The following is a 23317-nucleotide window of genomic DNA, read 5'->3' as shown; positions in this document are numbered from 1 at the left end:
GATGCCTCCTTTCCTACTTTTGATTGGGTAATACTTGATGTCATCGTTAGTTTGATTGGTGTTTTTAACTGTCCAGTGAGGAGGGCGTGTCTTTTAAGTACAGTCTGCAAAGTGTTGGTACTGAGATGTGGCGTCAGCGCCATACTTGAAGCCCCTAACGTTGCGGTCAGCAAGTCGGCTAACATCCGCCATGTGCCGTCTTTCAGTTGCGAGAAGCAGATCATAGAATGGTTGAAACTGTTGCCCCTAACGTTGCGCCACGGCGTGTGGTTCGTTTATACCTCGTGTGTTCTCATTAATTAACTTTTATCTCGCGAATATGTTATTGCAATCCGTAGCGGGAGCGTTTCTATAAACTTAATTTAAACTTACGTTTTACACCGTGCTTTCTTTCCCTTATGAACATGCTTGTATGCTTAACTCGCTCTGTTTTCAATTGTTTAATTAATTTTTTGCTCTTAGCTGTTCGCGGCTCTTCCTCCAATTCCCCCTACTTCGTTCTTTTATCTCGCGAATATGTTATTGCAATCCTTAACGGGAGCGTTTCAATAAACTGATTGAAAATAGTTTTGCATTTACCTTTTTAGTAAAAGGCGAGCTTTTAAGCCTGAGAAATCAGCCCGTAAATGCACACGTTTAATTGCACATGTGTTAATATGTATGGTTACACAGTATTAAAAGACAGTGAACAACGTCAGTTACCTTTGTTCCCGCGTTTGATAAAAGGTGAGCTTTTAAGCCTGAGAAATCACCCCGTAAATGCACACGTTTAATTGCACATGTGTTAATATGTATGCTTACACAGTATTAAAAGACAGTCAAAAATTAACGTCATTTACCTTTGTTCCCGCGTGTGACTCGTGCTGTAAATCTCTTCCTTGTTTTTAGTTCATGTGATTACGTAGGAGGCGTGATGACGCGATACGTGACTCCGCCTCCTCCATTACAGTGTATGGAGAAAAAATATGTTCCAGTTATGACCATTACGCTTTGAATTTCGAAATGAAACCTGCCTAACTTTTGTAAGTAAGCTGTAAGGAATGAGCCTGCCAAATTTCAGCCTTCCACCTACACGGGAAGTTGGAGAATTAGTGATGAGTGAGTCAGTGGTCAGTCAGTCAGTGAGGGCTTTGCCTTTTATTATTATAGATATATATATATATATATATATATATATATATATATATATATATATATATCCCCGCGAAGTACTGCTTTTAAATTTTTATTAAGAAGAAAAGAAAAGCTTTTTAAATTGAGGGAAAATATCCCAATAACAATTTGTTAAGGATCTGGTTTTTGTGAAGCTGACTTCACACAGCCTCTCCGCTGTTTTATAAACGAACGCCATATAAGGTCTTCCTTTTTCGTTGCCTTTTTCGTTGCTTCGCCAAGGAAGCAGCCTTTTTATTTAAGCCACGGGTTGTCCGCTGTTTTTTTGTTCGTTTATTACGATTGTTATAGTTCTATTTGTATACCACATTGTCAGTTCAGCACTCCGGTTGTAATATGACCAAGCCGTGCAAGCACACTCTTGAGAATGCAACGTATAGTTGTACAGGAGAAAAGCATTCTTGCCTGAAATCAATGGCAACCTTTTGTAGGTCTTTGAACTTAATTTAAACTTTAGGTTTACACGGTGCTTTCTTTCCGAAGTACCTGCACTCATGAATATGTCTGTATGCGTCAGTCGCTCAAATCCTTGCGGTTCGCACCGGCGAAGTACTGCTTTTAAATTTTTATTAAGAAGAAAAGAAAACCTTTTAAAATTGAGGGAAAATATACCAATAACAGTTTGTTAAGGATCTATTTTTTTGTGAATCTGCCTTCACTCGAGTGATCACTTCGAGCTTTAAGCCTGAGAAATCACCCTGTAAATGCAGACGTTTAATTGCACATCTGTTAATATGTATGCTTACACAGTATTAAAAGACACTCAACAATTACACAGTATTAAAAGACACTCAACAATTAACGTCATTTACCTTCATTCCTGCGTTTGACTCGTGCTGTAAATCACTTCCTTGTTTTCAGTTCACATGATTACGTAGGAGGTGTAATACGTGATGACGCGATACGTGACTCCGCCTCCTCCATTAGAGTATATGGACAAAAAACAGGTTCCAGTTATGACCATTACGCATAGAATTTCGAAATGAAACCTGCCTAACTTTTGTAAGTAAGCTGTTAGGAATGAGCCTGCCAAATTTTAGCCTTCTATCTACACGGGAAGTTGGAGAATTAGTGATGAGTGAGTCAGTCAGTCAGTGAGTCAGTCAGTGAGGGCTTTGCCTTTTATTAGTATAGATGTGTGTTGTAAATGTGTATATATGTATGTGTGTGTATATATATATATATATATATATATATATATATATATATATATATATATATATATATATATATATATATATATTTGTGAGACTTGCCCGGACACCATCAGACCGACACTGCATCTTTATCAAAATACCTTTTTATTGTTGTCCACTAGGGATGGGAATCGAAAACCGGTTCTTGTTGAGAACCGGTTCCCACTGTTTCAATTCCTTGGAATAGTTTGCCATTTTTGCAAACGATTCCCCTATCGATTCCAGTTGCCTTGAATGACGTCACTGCGTTGTGTAGCGTCATTTACCCAGCAGGAAACATGGCGCCTAAGCGGCACAAATGCACAAAAGTTTGGTTATACTTTACGAGAAATGATGACAACAGGGCAACTTGCAATACTTGCAAGTAGATGTTTCATCAAAGGGAGGAAACACTACGAATATGCAAAAGCATTTGCACACAAAACACGCGATAACCTTAAATGAATGTTGTGTTTTTGATCCTCTCCGGACTAGTGAATCTCAACCCAGCAGGAGCGGTAACGTTTGCAGGTCCTCTCCAGTTAATACGGCAGGTAACTAATCAACTGACAGTGCATATTATGTTAGCGCAATTTGCCTTATTGCAAACCTGCTATTACTGTGCATTGCATTTAGATGACCATGACGAGAGAGACAGACAGTGTCTGGCTGTCTCAGATGCTGGCAGTTCTCGCTGCAGTCTACCGGTAGCTTCTCCTTTCACAGAGGCGGGGAAAAGTAAAATGACACAGGCCAGGATAGACAAATGTCACCGAGCAGTGACTAAGTTTGTGGTAAAAGGCTTGCACCCATTTGCCACAGTAGATGCCCCCGATTTTCGGTAAGTGAATGTGTTTAATTGTAGGCTAAGTCAGGGAATGTCAAATTTGCGTGTTCTCCTCTTACCAGATGTTTAATCCGTTTCCATTTCTGAGCTGAAACGTGTTGAAGGCAGCCGTCACTGCAGATGGATGGGCAAGTTTTAGTCAAGATCATTACCTCACAGTAACACTGCATTATGTCAGGAATGGCCAGGCTCAAGAAAAAGTCCTCAAAACCAAACCAGTGTACCAGGCACAGACAGGTACAGCTGTAGCAGAGGAGACTGATGAGATCTTGGAGGAGTATGGTATCAAAGACAAGGTTGTGGCAGCCACTGTTGATAATGCGGCCAAAATGGATGTAGCTGTCAAAATAGTTGATGGTTGCAGAATTGCACTGTGCACAGTTCCATTGAACTTGAGTTGATTGTATTTGTTGCTGGCTGATGTAGTTTTATTTTTGAGTGCTCAGCTCATATATACTTTTAAAAAGGAGAGTGTAAATGTTACTGGACATTCTTGTGTAATTGCCACAGAATAATTTTTGTTATACTTTGTTATTGCTACAGAAGAATATTTATTTTATTATTATTTTACATTTACACATTTTTTTCTGGGGACCCCGTGGCACCCCATCGAGGAGCCGTAGGCTGTGGATCTCTTAAGATCTCACTGTTGGGTTTGTAAGGTCATGCTAGTCCTAAATTTCTATCTTGTTCAAAGATAAGATATAAAACAAAGTTCTAAGTTAATCGACCTGTGTGTTCTCCTTTTTTAAAAATAAGAATCGATAGGAGAATCGATAAAGAATCGAATTGTTAAACAGAATCGAAAATGGAATCGGAATCGTGAAAATCTTATCAATTCCCATCCCTATTGTCCACACAACACAAGTCTATTCACAGTCCCCATTTATTGTCACCCAGCCCCATTTATAGTCACCCGGATGCGCTCCAGGTGGTTCCCGGCAATCTTCCCCTGACACACCCCTGTGTGGCGGAAGTGCCGGCTGTTTTTCCGGAAGCACTCCGGGTGTCTCTTTTTCCTTCTTCCCCCCAGCACTTCCTGGTGTGGCGGAAGTGCTGAAGTCCCAAGTCCTCCAGGCATGGGGACGCCCCCTGGCCGTCCGGAGGAGGCATGAGCCCTCCTCCTGTCCTTCTGGGCATCCCGGCTGGGTACCACCCCCAGCTGCGTGCCACAGTACCCCACCACAAGCTGAGACCCCCAGGGGCCAGCGGCCCGTCCTGCGAGGGCAGGTCTTCCACGGCGAGAAGCCGACACACTCCGCTCCAGGGCCTGGTCCTGCAAAATAGAACAGAGAACAGGGGGCGGAGACGTTGCCCCGACGCCGCCACTCAGCGTCTCTATGTCTCAAATAGGGGCAACGCTCCCCCCTCTGACCGGCACCCCAGTGCTTGCCAGTTCGGCCCCCCTTTCGTGACCTCCGTGCCCCCTGTTTTGGGACAACGGACGGGACCGCCTGCGCACCCGTCTCCTCAGCCTGCCATGGGTTTGCCCTCTGCACCCGCAGAGGGCTGCCCTTCTCCAGACGCGAGCGTCCAGCCTCACGTCTTCCTTTGTGGGACAACCCGGCTTTATTCCTCGGGCCCTCCCCTATTTTCTGGGATGCCCTGATGGCTTTAGTCTCCCTAAGGGAAAGGAATTGACCCCTCGCCGTCTGCATCCGTGTGGACCAACACGCAGCTGATGCTGGCGCCGGCGGCGGTGCACTAGGACCCACGGCACTCATCAGCCGGCGTCCAGGCACCACCCCTCCCAGGCAATCAGCTCCTCTCTTATACACAACTGATGCTGGCAGCGGCGGTGGTGTGCTAGGACCCACGACACTCAGCTGGCGTCTAGGCACCACCCCTCCCAGGCAGTCAACTCTTCTCTTTAACTCCCCTGTCGGAATCGCGACTACTCGTCCACCGGAACTGCACGATACCGGGGAACATTCGCCCGCTTTTCCTTTTTTATTTACGACGCAAGTCCCACTTACCTGTGTCGCCATGAACCTCCTGCCAGAGAATCCGGCGCCGCGTTCATCCGCCCCCTGACGTGACGCGATCGCCGTCCTCTTGCGCTCAAGCAATTGGTCTCGAAGGCCGTGTATCACCTGCAAAACAGACTCGACGGACCGAGGCGAATCCTCCGGCTCACGCCGAGTCACAGGCACAAAGGGAACGTTAGCCGGCGAAGGACTTACCAGTTCATCGGTCCTGCTCGTCGGCTGCTCTCCCTGGAGCTTTGTTCCGGGTTCTCTCCGGCCCTTCCCTTGCTCGAGATGGACGTTCCTTCGTCCCGCCTCCATCCAATCATCGGCGGGTACGTAAGACACGCCGTCCAATCTCTTGCCTGCCACGGGTATGGACTTCCTTTCTGCCGCCATCTGCTCTGTCCTCCCGAGGGGTTGACAAGGCCCGCTACCGCTCCTCTGTCGCGGCCTCTGGATACGCTGCGGATCCTCCTTTACCTCCAGCGTCGCTGCTCCATTCCCGCGGTGCAGGTTGACACAGCCTGACTGGCGACGCGAATCCAGGAAGCCCCCCAGCTGAAAGGCAAACACTGGCCATAGCCCCGCCGACCCTCGTGAGTCAACTGCCTCCAGGCCTGGGACTTACCTCCTGGATCCCGTCTTTCGGATTACTGCGACGCCTGCCAGTCATATCCATGGCTGTGCCGACCACGATCCTCACGGGAACAGCGACCGCTGGTAAGTCCACAGCGCTCGGGTCTTTTCTGTCTGCTCCAATCCCCTCGGGTGGGAGACGATGCGGTGGCCTCTGGGTGATCCGCAGTGCGTGTGCGGGCCACATCCATGCGGCATGTGTGTGTGGTGGACTGAGGTGCCGGACAGCTCACATAAAATTTGTTATTATAGAAGTCCTCCGCCTTGGAACAGGCAGCAACTCCTACCCGGCTCGCCAATGTGAGACTTGCCCGGACACCATCAGACCGACACTGCATCTTTATCAAAATACCTTTTTATTGTCGTCCACACAACACAAGTCTATTCACAGTCCCGCACAACTCACAGTGCTTTAGCCCCAGTCTCCCTTCTCCTGGGCCTTCTCTTGCCTTGTCCCTGGGCCACCTCTACTCTCTCTCCAGGAGCTTCGTCCTACTCCTGCTCCCGACTCCAGCTCTTTGATAGGAGGGAGGAGGCCCCATTTATAGTCACCCGGATGTGCTCCAGGTGGTTCCCGGCAATCTTCCCCTGACACACCCCTGTGTGGCGGAAGTGCCGGCTGTCTTTCCGGAAGCACTCCGGGTGTCTCTTTTTCCTTCTTCCCCCCAGCACTTCCTGGTGTGGCGGAAGTGCTGAGGTTCCAAGTCCTCCAGGCATGAGGACGCCCCCTGGCGGTCCGGAGGAGGCATGAGCCCTCCTCCTGTCCTCCTGGGCGTCCCGGCTGGGTACCACCCCCAGCCGCATGCCACAATATATATATATATATATATATATATATATACAGTGTATATATATATATATATATATATATGTATGTATATGTGTATATTTATATATATATATGTATGTATATGTGTATATTTATATATATATATATGTATATATGTATGTTGCATAGTTTACTGTCAAATAATGCAAAGAGTACGTGACACGTGTTTCGCCCTTTTGGGCTCATCAGGTGTACACACTCACTGCACCCCTCTCAGAGGCAAAGCCTCTTTACGTTGTGCCACGGCATGTGGTTCGTTTATTTGACAGCCTGGAGATCGGGGTAATTACATTCATAGCATTCGTAGTCTGAATCACAATCTGATTGGATGGGTGGTTATCTACCAGGTAATGCTTGTGGTTGGTCTGCAAGTCGGCAAACATCCGCCACGGTGCCCTCTCAGTTGCGAGATGCAGATCATAGAATGTTGCTTCGCCTCTGACACTGACGTCCAAGGTTCAATCCCCAAGAGGGGTGCAGTGAGTGTGTACGCCTGATGAGCCCAAGTAAGGGCGAAACACATATCGTGTGCTCTTTGCATTATTTGACAGTAAACTATGTAACATTCTATGATCTGCTTCTTCATTTGCTTGAACATTCCGGTTGATTTTGTGGCTTCTCTCATTGCGCTAAAAATCATAGTTTGCTTGTAGGAACGATATGTTCGTGCTAATCTGAGACAGAAGCTACAAGCCGAGGGGATGGGGAAGCGTGACGTCAGGAGTGGGGAGCCGGGCAGGGCCCTCCTCACTGTCCTTTTTCACTAATATGCGGGCGGAGCTGCGGGGCACTGCTAATATATGTTTTTATTTAATAATATAATATACTGTAATAATAATTACATTTATGCAGCACTATTCTAACCTACTCAAAGTAAATAGACAGAGGGGAATCATTTCAACTGCCACCACTGTGTACACTCCACCTTGTTGATGATACAACAGCCAGTCTTATGACAGGAGGCTTATCACACATTAGCCATTAGGTGGTGAAGGAGTGAGAGAGATGGTTATCCAATTAGAAATGAGGGATGATTACGGGCCAGAATGTTGTGTGTGTTATGTGTGCACATGCATATTGTAAAAATATATATATACTCTATATCAGTGGTCCCCAACCTTTTTGACAGCAAGGACCACTTTAGTAGATGCAAATTTTTCCACGGACCGGTCGGGGGGGGTGGGGGTGGGGGGTCAGTTTTATACACAATTTACATAACATTTCTATTATTATTATTAAAGTTATTAAGCAGTTCACATACGTTTGCAATCTGAGATTTTTCTTCTTTTTTTGCATATAACAAAGACATATGCTTTACATTTGCCAATCCAACAGATTGCACATCACAAACATTAACACTGAAATCTTTTTTTCGTGTCTGCCGTTTCTATAGGAGGGTGACAATGAGTTAAATTACAATGGATGTTTTTCAAATGTTGACAAGCAATAAGCAAAAGGAATCAATGAAAACCACAGACAACAAAAACAGCAAAAAAAAAAAAAAACAGTATGAGGAAAGTTCGAAGAAAGATTTTTTTACAATGTTTCTGTTTGGGGATCGTTGTGCAAACGTGCACAACTGAGCTGTGACCACAGATCTAACTGCACTGTGGATGATTCGTTCAAGCATTTCAAGGTCACTTCGTTGTAATGAAAGCATCTGTTGAATGTACTTCGTAGTAACGTGATTTCTACAGACTTATGTCATATGGGGAAACTGTCGGGACCATAAAAATACTTTGTTGTAATAGTCTCTCACCTCGGTCTCTCTCCTCTCTCTGCACCGCTGCAAAGCCCCGCCCGCCAAGCATTCTGAAAAGTCTGAGTGAGTCGCTGTTGCCGGCAGTTCTCTCGCGGCCAGGCTGTCAGACGGCTGTGGACCGGTAGTGGGCTGCGGACTGGCGGTTGGGGACCCCTGCTCTATATAATATACATTTACAAAATATGTAAATAATATACAGTATTCTCTGTATACGGAATACAATGTATATGTTTATATGTATACTGTGCATGAACATGTACAGTAATTTTTATTATGACTGATTACTAACCTTATGACCTGTGGATAGAAACTGTCTCTGAATTTACTGGTGTGAGTATGAATGGTCTTGTACCATTTGCCATAACGGAGGAGTTAGAAAATTTGACAACATTTTGATAGAGAATCAGTGAGGAAAGGTATGTGTTAATTGTTGTTCTTATTCTCTTATTTAAATATTGTTCACATGATTTGGTTCAATAAATCATGCAGTCCTCTACACATCACATTAACTCTTTTCTCTGTTACCAGAACGTCAGAAAGGAGTCCTAAGCCTGAACATCAGCTTTATTCTGTTTTGCAGTTTCTTTGACTGTTTCAAAACAGCCTTGTCTTGCAGTATATGTACCATGTGATGTAGTACAAGGAAAATACTTTGTGTGTGTGTATAAATGAAAGCTAAACAGGTAAATATAGAAAACAACTAACATTTGCCTCTTTAACCAATTAAAGAATAAACCACAATTATGTGCAGATAATTGATTACTTTTGCTGCACACTAAAATAACGTTATTTAGATTGATTGGTAAAGGTACATAGATTTGATGGACATTAAGTAACTTTCTTTTCATATCTTTATCGAACTATAATGTGCTTGTTTGTTATTTTATAACCCTCATGTGCATATACATCAGCATGTGTGAAAAAGTAAGTACACCTCATGAAATGTTTTTTCTTACTTAAGTTATGAGGATATTTCAAGATTTGACCTTCCTTTAAACGGTATCTTTAGATAAACATTTAAAAAGACAATTTGACTTTGCAATACTTTATTGAAAGAAAACTTAACAAATATGCCATTTCCCTCTGTGTTAAAGGTAAGTACACCCTTGGCCCGATAGCTGGTTTTACCCCCTTTGACAGAAAGGTGTTTCTTATTACTGTCTACCAGCCTCATGACATTGAATGGGCAAAAAGTTTTTTCCATTTTTTCATTGAGGATAATTTGAGCTGTGCAATGTCTGAGGGGATTCAAATCTCCCCACAACATTGAGATCCAGGATTTGACTTGACTGGACTCCCTTGGTGGACTTACTGATATATTAAGGAAAATTGCAGTGTTGCAAGGTCCACTTTCCACTAAACATTCATTTATTTATGCTTGATTTCTCAAACCCATATATTGATATTTCCAACAGATATGTTTTGTTACAGTTTTACTTACAATTGTTATTTATGCTTGATTTCTCAAACCCATATATTGATATTTCCAACAGATATGTTTTGTTACAGTTTTACTTACAATTGTTTTAATAATTATAGTCAACAAACTACTTGTAAAGTTGTACGTAAAGAGCAACCTTACTAATTAGGTATCACACCATTTGATTTAATTTGAAAACACTCATCCTTTCTTAGCGGTGATCTTACCTTAAATTGTACAATTGGTTCTTCTGTTATGCATGGTGTCTATGACCACAGTATTAAAATTTTTACTGCTGCTGGAAATGCTTTAGTTTTTTCTTTGTTGAACTGACAACTTAAAATGTATGGAAGTATTTTCCAATGGAATCCTCATGATTTAGCCATTTTATTTTACACATTCTTAATTGATAATGTAGTTAGGTTAGTTTATTAAATAAACAAATAAATAAATTGAATTGATTGAATCTTGAGGATCAGAAATTTAAAAGAAATATACTAGAACAGTCTCTTTTTGTAGTGGTATATCAAGGGAAATCCAAGGGCTGCCTTTATTGTCTTTTTCTCTATATTTGTCTTACCAAGTTTCAGCCATTTTGTTGCTACTCTTGTGAGTGTCATATTGTCAAGTTTTGAAAATTTCTATTCTAGACTGTGTATATGAAACGAGAACATATGAATGCCTGTTTCTAACACTTTTGTAATTATTCACAACCATTTAATCTAAATCAAGTTTATGCTATAATGTACACGATATAGAATAGATTCTGATACTCTCGTCTATTCTTTTGTCATCTGTGATTTTGGCCACAGTCTTATTGGGATTCCTAAAGAAATTGAATGTCCTCTGTTTTTCTTCATCTTCTGAAAATGAAAATGAAAACCTTATATCCCGTTCATCATTAAGAAAATAAATGTGTACTTTATATACTTTGGGTGGCAAGGTAGCGCTGCTGCCTCGCAGTAAGGAGACCTGGGTTTGCTTGTTCTCCCCGTGCCTGCGTGGGTTTCCTCCGGGAGCTCCGGTTTCCTCCCACAGTCAAAAGACATGTAGGATAGGTGCATTGGTGATCCTAAATTGTCCCTAGTGTGTGCTTGGTGTGTGGGTGTGTGTGTGTGTGTCCTGCGGTGGGCTGGCACTCTGCCCATGATTTGTTCCTGCCTTGCGCCCTGTGTTGGCTTGGATTGGCTCCGGCATACCCTTGTGACCCTGTGTTAGGATATAGCAGGTTGGACAATGACTGACTGACTGTATATACTTTCAAGTAATTAGCATCTGATGATTCATTTGCCATGGAGGATTTGGCACATGTGTTTGCTGATGTTGTAATAGCTGTTATCAATGATTATTCTATTTTTTCTGTCTTTTTCGCTGGCTTTGTTCATTTTTAATAGCTTTGCAAGATATTGTCATATAAATTAACAACAATGCTAACTGAAAACTTTTATTTGTGTCTTTCTAATGAAAAGCTGTTTTAAAAATGTGAACTTTTCAGAATTAGGGGAAAATACCTTTGTCACTTTACTCAGTAGCACCTGGAGCTGTAAGGAGATCAGTTCACATGGTAATGAATAATGGTCAGTTCTGCGACAGGTTACATGTGAACCGGAGGGGCACCAATGTATTAGGCATATGAGCAAGCTAGTCGAGGACTGCTTAAACTAGGGAATGGGGGGCAGGGAGTTTAGCATATGCCTGGTTTAGAACTATACATGGAGGAATAAACAATGGTGTAGAGATAAAAATGCGTAGTAATGTAAGTTCTAACTTAACATTTAAATGTAGAAGGAGTGGAATACTAAAAATAGCTTGTCTTAATGGTAGAAATATCAAAAATAAGTCAAGTGAGTTGGAGTTGTATGTAGGAGAGCATAATTATGACATTATAGCAATAATGGAAACCTGGCTAAATAACATAGAGGGATACACAATTCTTAGGAAGGATAGACAGAACAGAAAAGAAAATGAGGTTGCTGTTTATGTCAAACAGAATTTAAATGCCAGTCCTCTTCAGTTGGACAATGAACCCCATCTTAGTGAGGACATCTGGCTTTGCCTGGAAAGCATTAGGGAAAGAGGCCTTATTTAAGGAATGTGTTATACACCACCCAATGCAGACAGTAATTTCAACACACATTTTTTAGTAATATTAAAAAGGCAAGTTTACAGGGAGACTTTAATTATCTGAATATGAATTGGGATAATTTTGCAAATGCCGGAGTACAAGACCAGGAGTTTTTAGAAGTAATCAGTGATTGTTTTTTTTTTTTAAGAGTATGTTAAAGCATCAACATGGAGTGAAACTTGTCTGAATTTAGTATTTTGTAATAATCAGGATAGGATTAAGGGTGTAGAGGTGGTTGAACCACTAGGGTCAAGTGGCTATAATATAATACAATTCTCAATGTTTTGCAAGAGTGTGGATGCAAAGACTAAAATTGTTAAGTTTAACTTTTGGTAGGGCAGTCTAAGAAGGATATAATGGGATAAGTTTTAAGTGTGGAGACAGTCGAGGAGCAGTGAAACAGGTTTAAAAATGTTCTACATGTAATGCAAGACAGGTTTGTACCTAAATTTGGAATTAAAGGGAAATTTAAAAAACTCCACAGTGGGTTGATAAAGAGTTAAGGAAAGGAAAAAAAACAGCTGTATAAGGCATATAAGACTAATACTGTAACTCCAAAGTGAATCATAGGGCACATGAGAACATGAGAGCAACCATTAAAAAGGATATTAGGGAGGCTAAAAGACAGTTGGAGAGGAATATCCATATTACTAAACGAGAATGGTAAATCGGATATGGACGCAGGGTCGTGCCCGTGGACGCAAAAGACATAGTGCGCAAGCGCCACACAAAGCCCCCCCCCATAGTGAAACGGGAGAGACTACGCACGTGCGCAGGCGCCACACAAAGCCCCCCAACCACCCCCCCCCCACCACCGCAACAGAGCAAAACGGGAGAAACTACGAACCGTCAGACGGGGCTCCATGTTAACAGTGGAGAGCCCCAGAGTGACACGGGCGAGCTCTTCGTATTAAACGTGCGTCATCCTCACACGTGGCTACCCAGCGGGCACGGGTTCAAAACGCCGGGGGTAGGCGAGCGAAGCGAGCAGGGGGCAGAGCCCCCTTGTAGCAGATAAGGAGAAAGACAACTTAAGATATTTTTTCAGTATTTTAGTAGTAAAAGAACAGCCAAGGAGGAGGTGAAGTGCATCAGAAATGATAAATGAGAGTTAAAAGAAACAGACAGTGAAATAGCAGATGCTCTAAACTTCCAGTTTTTCTATACAGTCAGAATGGTTTCAGAAAAGGGAGGTCATGTTTTACTAACATGCTGGAATTCTATGAGGAAGCAACAAAAGAATATGATCTATCTATCTATCTATCAAAGTGGAGCATATGATATCAAATGCTTTCTGAAAGTCAAGATAAATAATAAAGTGCCACATGAGAAGTTGTGTGTCAAATTAAAAGTAGTGGGAGTCCAGGGTGATGTTTTAGATGGGTGCAGAATTGGCTTAAACACAGGAAGCAGAGGGTGGTGGTGCGAGGAACCTTATCAGAATTGGCTAATGTTAAGAGTGGTGTTCCACAGTGGTCAGTGCTAGGGCCGCTGCTATTTTTACTATAAATAATTTAGATTGGAATATAAGTAACAACCTGGTTAAGTTTGCAAATGATACCATTAAATCATTACAGAAGGACTTGGGCAGATTTGTGGCAGATGAAATTTAATGTCAGTAAATGTAAAGTATTACACATAGGTAGTAAAAATGTTAGGTCTGAATACACAATAGGAGGTCTGAAAATCGAGAGTACACCTTATGAGAAGGATTTAGGAATCCTACTCGACTTTAAGCTATCAACTTCCCAACAGTGCTCAGAAGCCATTAAGAACGCAAACAAAGTGTTAAGTTATATAGCACAATGTGTGGAGTACAAAGAGGTTATGCTCAAATTTTATAATGCACTGGTGAGACCTCATCTGGAATACTGTGTGCAGTTTTGGTCTCCAGGCTACAACAAGGACATAGCAGTGCTAGAAATGGTCCAGAGAAGAGTGATTAGGCTGATTCCAGGGCTACAGAGGGTGAATTATGAAGAAAGGTTAAAAGAGCTGAGCCTTTTCAGTTTAAGCAGAAGAAGATTAAGAGGTGGCATGATTGAAGTGTTTAAAATTATGAATGGAATTAGTAAAGTGGATCGAGACTGTTATTTTAAAATGAGTTCATCAAGAACATGGGGACACAGTTGGAAACTTGTTAAGGGTAAATTTTGCACAAACATTAGTAGGGCTGCAATAATTAGTCGACGTAATCGACGACGTCGACTACAAAAAATCGTTGACGCAAATCTTTTATTGTCGACTCGTCATAAACAGAACCTTCAATAGATGCTCCAGTCACAAAGAACCACATTGGTTTTTGTAACTGCAATGCATTACATGAACGTCTGGGGGCAGTATCATTTGTTATTGTTTGTGAAGACTGCACACAGTCCTACCAATGAGCTTTCTTTTCACGGCAGCACCACCGTGATGCATGAACATCTGAAATGCAAGCATCCTGGAGCTGTGATGCCGCCGTCTCTTGAGAATTTATGCTGGCGCTGATAGTTAGTTAGTTAGGGTCAGATCAGGAAGGAAGGGAGAGCGTGAACGAGACTGAGAAAATAAAAGTGAAAAAAGCTATCTTTTACAAGTAACAAATTTACACCCGATCTGTTCGTTTTCAAATAATATTGCATTAGTGCGATGATGTTTCTAATTGGTACTATTCAGGTCATACAATGATTTCTTCAAAATGTCACATATGTTTGTCTCTTTCTTTTTTTTTCCCCCCGGTCCTGTGCGCTGACACCAGAAAGCGTGAGCTTATTCAGTGCTAGCAGGAGCATGCAGGTGGCCGGTTGCTTGTGCTATAACAAGCTTGACCTGGTTGCGATCAAAGCACATGTACTGTTCAAGGCATGTACGGGGTCCACTGAGAAAAGAAGGGCGTTTATGGCTCACCTTGCAGAGGAACATTCTTTCCTCTGCATGTCCTGGAGTCCTGTGCAGACTGGGCAAGGTCAGGAGGAAAAAAAAAACGTGGTCACTGATTACACCTGCAAGATGGTACGCGAATGAATATGAATAATATAAGTAATGTTGCCTCCGTGCCACAATGTTTTTTGAAATGTACTATAAGGTCATAAAATTAATAATTCCAAATATCATATATACCTATGTCTCTGTTTTTTTGTCAGTGTGGCTTTGACATCATGGGCCATAAGGTGCATACTAATTCAGCGTAAGCAGGAACACTCAATAAAATTGAATAAAAATAATCAAGTGACAGTGAGATACGAATTAGGCAGATTCGCCAGCGTTTGTGTGTCAGCTTTTATCCATCCAGATCAGAGAATTTGCAGTTCGCTTGTCTCAAAACACCACTCACATCTACAGTTATTCCCAGTTTCAGATAAAAAGTAACTTCGTCAGATCCCTGGTGGGGGCAGTAGTATGTATCGTGATCGTGACTGAGAGAATAAAAGTGAAAGATAAAAAAGGTAACTTTTACAAGTACTATACATTTACAGTGGCTGTTACATACGCAAATCAAATGTAAGTGTTTATTGTATAATATTAACAATAAGAGCAACTCACTACTCAAAACGGTAAATATAAGAGACAGTCAGGATTGAACCGGGGGACTCTTGATTATAAGTCAGCAATTCCTACCGCTGCGCCACGGAAGCTATTGTATCATCCTTGAACCTTTTGTGAAAGTGTTTATTTGATCTTTGCACTTCAGGCTTTACACATTATATAGTTTATGTCTACATTGTGTCATTTATTATTAAAATATGAAAAATGTTTCTGTTTTAACGATGTATTTTTTGGTTAAATTAAATGCACTTTTTTTGTTTAAAGACTACGTGCACTTTAGTTTGTATTGTTTAATGTATTTCTTTTTTATTGTGATGGTCACACTAATATAAAAACATCTGATTATTTTCAAATTCATGTGTTTCACTGGTTGTTATTTTAATTTGATTATTATTAATTGTAATCGTGTTAATGCAGAGACATCAGGGTGACAATTACAGGTGGACAGACGTGAGCAGATGAGGTAAGACATGCACTGGAGCCCAGAGCAGGGTGTGCAACCACAGGTCGCAGGCTTCAAAATAGTCAGGCATGAAATAATCGTGACTAATCAAAAAAAAAAAAAATTGAACTATTAGTCGACTACCAAAATAATCATTAGTTGCAGCCCTAAACTTTAGGAAGTTTTTCTTTACACAGAGAACCATAGACATTTGGAATAAGCCACCAAGTAATGTGGTAGACAGTAACACTTTAGAGACTTTCAAAACTAGACTTGATGTATTTTTTTTTTTTTTTTAAGAATAATTGGTGAGCTTTGTTGGCCTGAATGGCCTGTTCTCGTCTATATTATTCTAATGTTCTAACATAATAATTGGTGTTTTTCTTTGGGGACGGGTGATGCCATACAAAGAATTGTTTACTGTGACTATGACAAAATGTTACACAGGCTGAGGCATGATTTATTTGTTTTATGGGATGCCTTTTATTGTAGCACAGCTCTTTAAACTCTTACGAAAAATATGTAGTACAGTAATATTGACATGAATATCTTACTGGATTCTGATAACTGTAACACATTTAGTTTTCATTTTAAACAACAAATTGTTAGTGAGGATTATTTGTATTTGTTAAATCGGGGCTGGGCAAGTTAACGTGTTATTATCGCGTTAACATATTAATTAATTAATGCCGACAATTATTGTATTGTGCATTAACGCAGTTTTTGTTGTTATTATTTTGAAAGCCTCAGTCTCGCTAGCAATCGATAGAGATCAGTGATCTTCTTGTTAAAGCACTTTTTGATACGCTTTTGCTAGAAGGAAAGTTAGCTTTGTTGATTTGACCTCGATTCCCTGCGTGTGCATGAGTAGCGAAGAGCAAACAGCTTCTAAAATGGCATGTGGAGAGATACCAAAGTGAATGCTCAAAGCAAAATAATCTGTGGGTGACTTGTTTTGTATTATTGCTGAAACGAACTCAGATTTGTCAGACTTCGATTTTGATGCAAGTGATCTGGAGATGTAGATTGAAAGCGAAAGTGAGGTACTGGCATCAGCTGATCGTTCCCAAGGGTTTGTGGTGCTGAACATGTTCGTGCAGCTGATGCACCTATGGCAATGTTAGCCTGGGAGGACAGACACTTACGATGACATGAGGTACAAACCATATTGCATCTTACTGTAACTGCTACCCCTGCGCACCCGTCTCACAAAGACAGCCAGGTAGCCAGCCCACCGTGCATTCCTGTTGGCTGTCGAGCCGTCCCCCGCAAACTTGCCGCAAACTGCAAACAGGCACCGACAGCAGGCATAACAGGCAGCAATAGACGTTTTATGTTGATTTATGTGTGATACCATTGCTTTGTGTGCTTTTCAGAAAATATATTAGCCCTCAAAGAGTTTCTAGTGAACATAGACATAGAACATTTATGCTGCTCCCTGATAAAAGAAAATGTTTCTGCTGGTATCTGTTCAGATAAATAATAAAACAGATTTATAAATGTCAACTTGCTGTTGCTCAGATTGTGCCTGTTATAATGTTATAATGGTGGCTCTGAACTCTGAGGGTAACGTGTTTTTCTATAACAAACTAGATAAAATGTTAATGCCCTGGCAGTGGCAAATAGCTTTGGTTTTAAATTTGATTTGATTACATTAATGTTTAAGTTGAGATTTATGAGAAATATTTTAACTGCTACTATGTAAAGGGAATACTGCTGTTAAAAAGCACCTTATTTGTATAAAGTGTTTGTAAGTCAAATACATGCAGTACACTTCATTATTGAATTTTGCACATAACAATGAGATTGTTTTGATTGTCTGTGATTAATCGTGATTAAAAATTTTAATCGTTTCCTGGCACCATTTATAATCATATTGGTAGATATGTATGCTTTGTAGTTCAGATCCTATGTAATTTTACAAAGTGTGCAAGTTGGCTAATGTAAGCTCCCTCACGACCATGTGTCTCAGTCACTTTAGTTGAATAACTATTTAGGTTTAGGTTTATTTGTCATATATAGGTTAACACAGGGTCAACATACAATGAAATGTGTATGACGAGAAAAACAAGTCACTCAGCCTAGATCTAATAAAGCTAAAAAAAAAAAATTACAAGTTAAAAATAGACAAGCCATATAAAATAAAATATGTTCGTTTTAAAAGAAGTTATAGAGCAATATGAGTTGAATGAGCAGCAAGTACAAATGACAGTTATTGCACAGATAATGTTTTATGAGTACAGATGCATATTCCATAAAGTGCAGATGCATGTTCCAGTCAGAATTCAGAGTGTGTGCAGGTACAGTTTGTGTGTGAGTATTGCAGTGTAGATGTAATGTAAGTGTATGTAAGTGTTCAGGTGTTGCTGTTGAGGAGTCGAATGGCCTGGTGGTAAAAACTGTTCTTAAGTCTTGTAGTCCGAGCAGCCATACTCCTGTATCGTCTGCCAGACGGTAACAAGGAGAACAGCTGACGTGCTGGATGGTTGTGGTCCTTTATGATGCTGCTTGTCTTACGCAAGCCCCGATGGAGGTAAATGTCTTCAATGGCAGGAAGACTCTTGCCCGTGATGTGCTCTGCTGCCTTCACCACTCTCTGTAGTGATTTCCGGCTGCTGGCAGAGCAGCTCCCATACCAGACGGTAATGCAGCCCGTCAGCAGACTCTCGACCACACTCCTGTAAAAGTTTGAGGTGATGTTGGCATTCATGCCAAACTTCCTCAGCCTCCTCAGGAAGTAGAGCCGCTGGCGAGCTTTCTTAACAACAGTGTCTATGTGAAGGGTCCATGAGAGATCCTCAGTGATGTTTACTCTGAGGAACTTGAAGCTGTTAACCCTTTCAACTTCTACGCCGCTGATGTAGATGGCCTGGTGTTCTCTGCCTTGCTGTTTCTGATAGTCCACGATCATCTCCTTGGTTTTGCTGACGTTAAGAGACAAGTTGTTATCCAGGCAACAATTACTCAGTGCCAGCACCTCCTCTCTGTAGGCCGTTTCATCGTTGTCAGTGATAAGGCCTATGATGGTTGTGTCGTCTGCAAACTTGATGATGGTGTTTGTGCCGTGTTTTGCAACACAGTCGTGGGTGAACAAGGAATACAAGAGGGGGCTAAGCACACAGCCCTGTGGTGCTCCTGTGTTTAAAATGAGTGATGAGGACGTGTGTTTGCCGACTCTCACCACCTGGGGCCTGTTTGTGAGGAAAGAGAAAATCCATCTGCAGATGGTCGTCCCCAGCCCAAGGTCGTCAAGCTTCAAGATGAGTTTTGAGGGGATGATGGTGTTGAATGCCGAGCTGTAATCTATGAACAGCATTCTTACATATGTATTTCCTCTTTCCAGGTGGGTGAGGGCAGTGTTTATTGTTAGCGCAATGGCATCCTCTGTAGATCTGTTTGCTCTGTAAGTAAATTGGAGAGGATCCAGCGTATCGGGGAGGGAGGAGCAGATGTAACCTTTGACCAGTTGCTCGAAGCACTTCATAATGACCGATGTCAGTGCAACCGGGCGATAGTCATTCAGACAGGAGACCACCGGTTTCTTTGGGACAGGAATGATGGTGGATGCCTTGAAGGAAGTGGGGACCACTGACTGCCTCAGATGTTGGTGAACACACCTGCTAGCTGGTCAGCACACGCCATGAGGGCACGGCCTGGGATGCCATCTGGTCCCGGAGCTTTGCGAGGATTGACCTTTTTGAAGGACCTTCTCACGTCAGACGTTTCAAGGATCAGAGTGACAGACTCACTGCCCCCTTGAGGATATAGCACCTGTTCTTTGTTGGCTGCATCAAAACGAGCATAGAAGGTGTTGAGCTCGTCTGCAACACATGCAGTGGGCTGAACACTGACTGTGTTTTTCTTTTTATAGTCAGTGATGCAGCACATTCCGTATTTCACCTACATGTATTTGCAATTAGCACATAAGTCTTAATAATTTAGAAATTGTCTAATGTAAACCCTCTCAAAAGTGAGTTTCCCTTTGTTTAGCTGGAATAGCAGTGATTATTCAGTCTGTTACATACATTGTAAGGAAAAAAAGACAATATAGGATGAAGGTTTGGGGTCTCCAGGGAGGCCCTCATTTTAATAACAACTATGCTAGTGTTCAAAACCAAAATGCAGAGGAAATGAACAGAAACATTCAGTCATCTTTAGCGATTGAGGCTTTGATGCTCGTATCAGCATTCTAGTTCGGACAGTTGCGATCATTGTAATGAACCCCGACTTCTAGTTGTGTCATTTCTTTTATAGCTGGGCGACCAGAAGGGTTGACTAGACCAGGAGAATCATCATCAGTCTTCTGAGAAAGAGGTAGAAAGGGTAGTAACTGTATCTCACCCTTGTTTGTCCACCTGTTTGAACTGTGAGTGTAAGCATGTGAGTCTTGTTTGTAAATCTGGTTTTCTACCATTCTCAGAGATTTGTATAGATTTCATCAGCTTCATACATGGTGATTCCAAAATATTTCATATTTTTATTTTCAGTGCAAACTTAATTATAATAATATGGAAAAAATATTAAAAAGTTATTATCAGAAATAAAATACAAATTTTGCTTTAGTTATAGTAGCAATGTAAGTTTAGTGTGCCTGTATGTTTTTAATAGTCTGTAAGTTGGCCAAGGTAAGCCTACATTTGATTACCCTGCTGTAGTCTATAAATACATGTGACTCACTCCCTATAGTTGGAAGTTTCAGTTGGCATGACTGTGTTTGGGAATGGTTTGAATGTGGATTCATTATCATAAAGAGTTTCCCTTATTGTTAGGCAGTCTGGTTGCATTATATATGAATATATAGCTGAATATTGCAGTGTCTACTCACTCAGACACTGTGTTGATGAATGGCACAAAAAGTGTTAGTTTCTCTTAATGTTTTTAAACCCACCTAATCAAATTAAGTACTGTAAGATACTGTGAATTCAGGGATTAATTCTGCCTCCATGCTTCATTTTGAAACAGTGCTTGTAAAAGAAAATTTGCTTCATGCTTTCCTTAAAATTTGATTAGTGATGAGGTTTTTCCAGTATTAATTCTTGAAATTTTTAATTATTTGGCAGGCAGAAAATGAATCTGCTTTGAACACTATTGGACACAATAATCCAGACAATGACATATGGATTCCTGACTACCTCACTCCTTCCTGGGTATGTCTGCCAAAGGACCAGGCAGTGCTGGCAGTGATACAACCTGCTGATGTACCATCAGATATTCTTGAAATAATATGTAAGGTATGACCTTTTTTTGCATGAAATTCCGAACTCTTCTGTTTCTGACTTTTAATATTTAGTAAATATTGACCCAGTTGTTATCAGTGTTATAATTCTAATCTCTCTGAATGTTAAATTGATTATTTATATGTTCTATTTTTTTTACCTGCTTTTTCCAGGTCAATGTTGTGAGCAGCTGAAAATTATCCTAGTAGTAACAGACATAAGGCTGACATGTACAATTAGCAAAACCATAGCCCATTGCAGAAAACAGTGACACACACTGCTATACTTGCCAATCAGCTGAAAAGTATTTCTTTAGACAATGAAAGGAAACGTAATTCACACATTAAATGCTTTAAGCTTTACTGCCAGGCAACGTAGTTGTTAGTAATTTCTCTTGGTGTTACATCCATACACATAACAAGGTATATATAGTAGAATTAAACAACATAGATAGGATGGGTCTTTTTTTACAAAAAAAAGAAAGAATTTTTTAAATTTTAATTAGTTTACCATTTTGTTAATTTTCAATATACTGCATGTTATGTATTTTCCTTAAAGGTTTCTTTTGAAAAGGTTCAAATAAACACTCCCGTTGCAATACCGAAATTTATTATTCAGTGGAAAACTTTGTCTCACTGTAACTCTTGAATCACAATTTAGCTGGTTGCATTTTGTTTTGAAAGTGTTTTTTATAGCTGTTTTAAATATTAAATAAACCTTGTAAAATAACTATAAAACAAAACACAATATTTGATAATCGTAAATACTAATACTACTAGTTAGTTATCATGAAATGCTACATCAGCATTCTATTCAGTTTCAGTAATGTACTTTTAATTTGACTTTTACAGGTTCTGTTTAAAATTAGCTTATTTTAAAGGGTGTTTAGATTTCATACTGGGACTTTTCTTTGACGGCACATTTCAAAATAACTTATTATTTATTTGAGAAGGTCTCTTTTCATGCTGGTTTTGTTATCTATCAATCAATCAATCAATCTTTTAAATACATTGTTGCAGTTTTTCAAAATTTAATCCTCCAGTTAGCTTTGAACCACCCAGTCTCACTGTGATTGCACAGGTAGGGTAGGGTAGGGTAGGGAAGGCTACGGGGATCTGTGGTATCTTGGGTGAACTTCTCCTGGTTGTTGGTAAGGCAGTCCTCCTGGCATTGCAAGCAATCTTTGCTTCTATCTGGGAGACAGGTGTCATCCCAACTGACTAGAAAACAGGACTTGTCGTCCCTATCTGGAAAGGGAAGGGTGAGTGCCTGGATTGCGGCCACTACAGGGGGATAAGGCTTCTCTCAGTGCTGGGTAAGATCCTTGCTATGGTCATCCTCAATAGGATCCGTGATCACTTGCTCACCTACCAGAGACCAGAGCAGTCTTGTTTTGCGCTTAAGAAGTCTACCAATGACCTCATCCTGGCACTGAGGGTTCTCATGCAGCGCAAACGTGAATATCGACAGAGTTTATTTGCAGCCTTTGTCAGTTTTCTTCAAGTGTTCAACTGAGTGGATCGAGCTGCCCTGTGGGATATCCTGAGACTTCACAGGATCCCCTCAAGGTCACTTGATATCATGGCTGGCTTGTACATCTGGTGCGGTTCAGAGTGGAGGCAGAACCCCTGTATTTTTCACCAGTTGATTCTGGGGTTTGTCAGGGGTGTGTTCTTGCTCCTACTCTGTTCAGTGTTTGCATGGACTGGGTGTTGAGCAAGGTCCAGCGGCTTTGGGGCATCTGTTGGTGAAGAAAGATTCACTGATCTTGACTTTGATGACGCTGCTGTGATCTTTGTGGAGTCAAATGAGGCTCTGATCGGGCTCTCAAGAGACTAAGCGAGGAGTCTGACTGTCTGAGCTTGCGTATGCCCTGGATAAAAACCAAGATCCAGGCCTTTAATGACCTCTTGGGCACAGTCTTCAGCAGTGTGTCTGTCTGTCTGAGGAGAGAGTGTAAATCTTGTCATGAGATTTACTTATGTCAGCAGTGATATTCAGGTCTCTGGCGATTCTTCGTATGAAGTCAGTAGACGGATTGGGAGAGCATGGGGGGGTCATGAAGTTACCGGAAAGTGGTGTGTGGTGCTCTCGATATCTTTGCTATAGGACAAAGGTCTGAGTATTTGGAGTCCTGGTGCTTCCTGTCTTGCTATCCAGTGACCTGAGATAAAGACTGAGCTCCTTCAGTACT

General features: G+C 41.3%; 1 protein-coding gene across 5 annotated transcripts in view; it reads left to right on the top strand.

The window, feature by feature from the left end:
- LOC114641433 (TIAM Rac1 associated GEF 1) overlaps positions 1-23317 on the top strand; it is a 471138-nt gene that overhangs the window by 226414 nt on the left and 221407 nt on the right. For all 5 annotated transcript variants that reach the window (XM_051925737.1, XM_051925739.1, XM_051925738.1 and 2 more), the window contains exon 10: positions 20968-21138. In XM_051925737.1, the coding sequence (XP_051781697.1) occupies positions 20968-21138 (171 nt within the window). The remainder of the gene's footprint in view (positions 1-20967; positions 21139-23317) is intronic.

This window comes from Erpetoichthys calabaricus, chromosome 4, assembly GCF_900747795.2.
Source record: "Erpetoichthys calabaricus chromosome 4, fErpCal1.3, whole genome shotgun sequence".
NCBI classification, from domain to species: Eukaryota; Metazoa; Chordata; class Cladistia; order Polypteriformes; family Polypteridae; genus Erpetoichthys; species Erpetoichthys calabaricus.
The sequence above is the reverse complement of the archived record's forward strand: the minus strand, read 5'-3'. Positions and strand labels throughout refer to the sequence as shown.